Here is a 4,453-nt window from a genome sequence, read left to right on the forward strand (position 1 = left end):
CACTGGCCAGGTGCAGTGGCTCACACCTGTAATCCTAGCACTCTTGGAGGCCAAGGTGGGTGGATTGCTTGAGCTCACGAGACCAGCCCGAGCAAAAGTGAGATACCATCTCTACTAAAAATAGAAAAACTGAGCCAAGAGGATCGCTTGAGCCCAAATTGGAGGTTGCTGTGAGCTATGACACCATAATACTCTACCCAGGGCGACACTTTCTCTGTCTCAAAATAAATAAATAATCACACCATCAACATATTAAGAAAATAGGTTTAATGCAGGTAGTTCATCTCATAAAGAACTTCACAGGCACCCGAGACACAGAGCAGCTGGGTGTGCAGTGCGGGCGAGGGGCCGACAACTCCTTGCACTGCATGCTTACACTGTAGGCGGCACAGCGGGACCCCCATCAACCCACCCCCGTGCACACCCACCTTTACCCTCAGCAAGGGGGTTTCTGTAGTTCTGAGTAACAAGAGTTAATTAACAGAAACAAAGCTTCTTTGAGGAAACAGAATGATTTAGTGCAAAAGATTCTCTGCAGCAAGGGGGTCCACTTGGGTAAGCTCCTTGCCAGCCTGCCCGGGAGCGAGGCAGCTGCCTTCCACAGGGCTGGCCTGCTCATCTTGAGTGGGAAGACTGTAGGACAGAAGCCAGCTACAAACTGAACAGCACAGCTGCAGCCAAGGATTTTTTGCTTTCTCTACTTTATTTGGGTTTTTCTGTTTTCCAGTGGCACACGCTGTCCTAATCACCACCTGGCCACTGGTCTACCTAGCAGGGTAGAGTCAACCGGGCTACCACTGATCCTAGAGGGAGGACAATTTGGGGTAAAGCAAGTGTTGGCTTGTGTCATCCTCTGCACTGGGCCCCACTCCCACACAGCCTGTCTCTGCCGCAGTGGGTCAAAGACAGCCCTGGGTCCCAGGTGTGTCCACTCACCCTAAACTTGGGCCCTCTGACCCTCTCAGGCCCACCAGCCCTGGCCATACAATTACTTTGGCTTTTCACACCCCAGATGCCTTGACCACTACTGAGAGACAGAGGGGCCACAGTGCCCTTCACCTGCACTGGATTTCAGTGTGTGCTCCACTGGACATGCACTTGGGCCTCCTGTACCATCTGTTCGTGTTAACTGTGGCTCCCTCTCAGGGGCTGCTCCTCATAGAGGGCTCTGATGTCTGATCCAGATGCTTGAGACACACTTCTCCATTCTGGCTGCTCTCTTGAAGAGCAGGCCAATGCCTCCTCCCCAAAAGTTAAAAAGGAATTGCGTTGCCTCCCCAGATATCCACATTCAAAGAGATTTACAGCATCAGCTGAACATTCTCAACAGCCCTGCCTCAATCTGCCTTGGAGCTGGCTCCCTGGCTCCTGGTGCTGGCCCATAAGCTAGGAACCTGCCAAGGTCCCCTCGAGATGGAACCCCTGTGTGGCCTCCTACACAGCCCCTCAGGGTGAGAGAGGAGACTGGTCTTTGGACTCTGCCAGGACTCAGGTGGCCCAGGGCAGAGTGAACAGCTTGGTGGCAGTGTGGTATAGCAGCTAGTTAAGCCCCCTTGTCCCTGAGGCTGGGGCCAAGACCAGGGGTGCGCAGAAAGGAGACTGTATGGCCAGGAGGGTCCCCCTCCAGATTTGCTTCTGGAAGGCAGATCCCTCCATATCCAGGGGTCTCCCAAGCTACTGGTCATGCCAGAAGTCACCACCAGATGACGTCCTGTAGGGAGGATGGGGAATGGGGGCCACATGAAGGCAGTCAAGAAAGACAGGCCACCCTCTAGTACAACCTGAAAAAGTGCAAGCAGCAGCCACCAGAGATCGGTCACAGGAGACACTGCCCCCCACATGGGGAGGATCAGTGCAGAAAGCCAGCCTGAATAGGGTGCCAGTGTCACTGTCAAAGAAGTCTCAGCTCTTCCCCCTGCATGGGCAGCACCTCCTCACTCCTGCATTGCAGACTTTGCCTGTGGGGAAAAGGGCCCTTACTGCCCCACCCAGAGCAGAACACAGCCACAGGCCAGCACAGAAAGCACCCTCACATGTCCACAAAGACCATGAAGCACCAGCCCAGGCCCCCAACCAGCAGCATGGTCACGTGGATGCCGGAGATCAGCAGCTCGTTCACTAGGCGGAAATCCACACGCCGGCGGCCCAGCAGCAGCAGCAGCACCGATAGCTTCAACTGGAAGCGCAGCAGGACACGCACGCCCAGGTACTGCAGGCAGAAGAGGGCGGCCAGCGCGCCCCAGAGTGCTGCTGTGAAGAGGCTGCAGCTGAAGTAGAGCAGGAAGCGGATGAAGCCATAGAGCCAGCGTGTCTTAATGTAGACGTCGAAATTGTTGTACTTGGTGCGGGCCAGGTGGGAGGTACGCAGGGGCCCACAGGCCGCGTGCAGGCAGGTGGTGTGCGGGCCGTGGAATGAGCGGACCCGCCGGGGAATGGGCATGACCGGCATTGGGCCCTGGCGGTGGCACGAGCTCACAGTGGCCTTGGCAGTGTCCAGGCGGTGGTCAGCATAGGGGTCATGGGCACCTAGGCCTGGGAGCTCACAGGTGAGCCCGGGGGGAGGTGTTGGCCTGCAGAGAGAGGACAAAAGCTGGGTCATCCTGATCACACCCAGAGGGCATCCCTCTCCAGGAAACCAGCCAGCATGTGGGGGAGGGGCACAAACACCAGCCCTAGGTTTACAGGCGAACAAAGTCCAGGACCAGGATTTGTGGGCACTCCTGGGTTTATTGTTTAGAAATCTCCCAAGGCTACTTCCAAAGCCTCACAAGCTGTGAAAACCCAAAGTGCAGTGGGGGAAGGGGCCTGCCTGGAGGGGCGAGAGACCTGACTGACAGCTCCCTCCCAACCCCCCAGCCCACCCTCCTACTCTGTTCATCAGCCTGAACTTTACCCAGGGTAAAGCCCTTCAGTGGCCCCAAAGCCCTTTAATGGCACCAGGAAGGAGCCACCACAGGATGGAGACCGGGCAGGGGGTGCCCACAGCTGAACTCAGAAAGTGCCCAGCACAGAAGATGATTTCAGCAACTTGACAAATGCCAGAGAGACCAGACTGCAGGGGGTGCCCTCTGGACGTCACGAGCTGGGCCTGAACCCTGCCTCGTGTTGTCATTCTCTAGGAGTGACCTTGGTTTGGTTACTGGACCCCAAGACTGTTCTGCTCCGTCCAGCGGGGGTGCCGTGCAGATTGGACCGCAAAGGGAGAAACGCAAGTGGCCCTCTCTTGTCACCTAGTAAACGCCATTTACAGCTCGCCAAAGTAGTCTGTGGGTGGGAATGAATTCAAAGTCCAGGGCACATAAAATCTGCGCAGAAAGTTGGTAATAGGATAGGAGCGCTGCCAAGCGCCTCTGCCTCCCTGGCGACTTCAGCTTGCGCGGCGCAGAGGCCCAGCAGGCGCTGGCCCGCCAAGCCCTGCTCCCGAGCAGGAGGGAGTTCCGTGCCCCACCGCAGAGGCTGGCCTCCCTCCGCAGCTCCCGCACCCCCTCCTCCGGCCGGGGCCGGGCGGCTTTCCCTCGGCTCGGCCTCCGTGCAGCTCGGCGCCAAGGAGCGTGGACACAGATGCCCACAGCGGGACGCGCTGCCCACCCTCGGCCCACCGCAGACACCAGCCGCCGGGCGCCACTTCCGGGTCCCGCACCGCGTCGCCCTGGAGACGGCCCCGCCCGCGGCTCACCCGCTGCCCTCTCCGCCGCGGAGCCCGTGGCCCGGACCTTGGGGCACTCCGGCGGAGCCCGGCGCCGGGCCCGCGGGCTCCCCTGTCCCTCGGCGCTCCGGGCGCAGAGCGGCCGCATGGTGCCAAGGCCGTGGCTCGGGGCGCCGGCGGGGCCGGCCTTACGCGTCTCCGTCTGGGGCCGGTAGGGAGAGGGGGCGCGCGAATGCGGCCGTCAACAGCGTTTGGCCCAGCGTGGGCGCCGTACGCCGTCCCTCGGCGGCCACCGTAGGATGGGCCCCGTCCACCTGCCCCTGGTACCAGGAGCGTCTCCCTGCACCTTCTCCTCAGGGCCCGTGCCCAGCGTTCGGGAATCGACGCTTCCCGAGTGTGGACGTGCGTGCGTGCGGAAGCTGGGAGCCGCCCGCAACGGCTCCGCCCTTCAGTGCCGAAGGCGCCGCGGCTTGCCCTGCGCAGGAGCAGTTAGTGAGCCGGCGCAGTTAGTGGGCCTGCGCTTTCGTCTGGGACAGCTCCTTCGCGCACGCGCGCAGCGGACAGCGCGCAGGCGCACCCTGTGGGTGGGTGCTAGGGAGGTTGCAATGTCTCTCAGGGTCGGAGGTTTTGATCGTAGTCTCTGGACCCGCTACCTGCCATGGACCTGATATGTCTGAGAGCCGGAGCCCTGCTGCGGGAGGGACCCGGCTGAGCCGCTTTCGGGGCGGGGGTGGGTGGTCCGCGTGCGCCGGAAGCAGCTCTGGTTCTGCTCAAGGCCCAAAGCGAAGGCTCACTGGTTGCCCCCTC

The 4,453-nt window shown here is 60.5% G+C and overlaps 1 protein-coding gene across 3 annotated transcripts; it reads right to left on the bottom strand.

The window, feature by feature from the left end:
* Positions 1-250: 250 nt before the first annotated feature.
* Positions 251-4,128, bottom strand: TMEM250 (transmembrane protein 250). 3 transcript variants are annotated; one of them, XM_023516211.1, is made up of 2 exons: positions 3,714-4,128; positions 251-2,570 (listed from the first exon to the last, which is right to left on the bottom strand). In XM_023516211.1, exon 2 carries the CDS (start codon positions 2,447-2,449, stop codon positions 2,030-2,032), a length of 420 nt encoding a protein of 139 aa, XP_023371979.1. In that variant the 5' UTR covers positions 2,450-2,570; positions 3,714-4,128; the 3' UTR covers positions 251-2,029. The 3 variants fall into 3 exon arrangements, with proteins under 3 accessions (XP_023371979.1, XP_003794887.1, XP_012663630.1); XM_003794839.3 differs by having other exon boundaries at positions 3,677-3,797; XM_012808176.2 differs by lacking the exon at positions 3,714-4,128 and adding an exon at positions 3,231-3,669.
* Between the last annotated feature and the right edge of the window lie 325 nt (positions 4,129-4,453).

The sequence above is a fragment of the Otolemur garnettii genome, unplaced genomic scaffold (assembly GCF_000181295.1).
Source record: "Otolemur garnettii isolate 467f Iridium unplaced genomic scaffold, OtoGar3 scaffold00087, whole genome shotgun sequence".
NCBI classification, from domain to species: domain Eukaryota; kingdom Metazoa; phylum Chordata; class Mammalia; order Primates; family Galagidae; genus Otolemur; species Otolemur garnettii.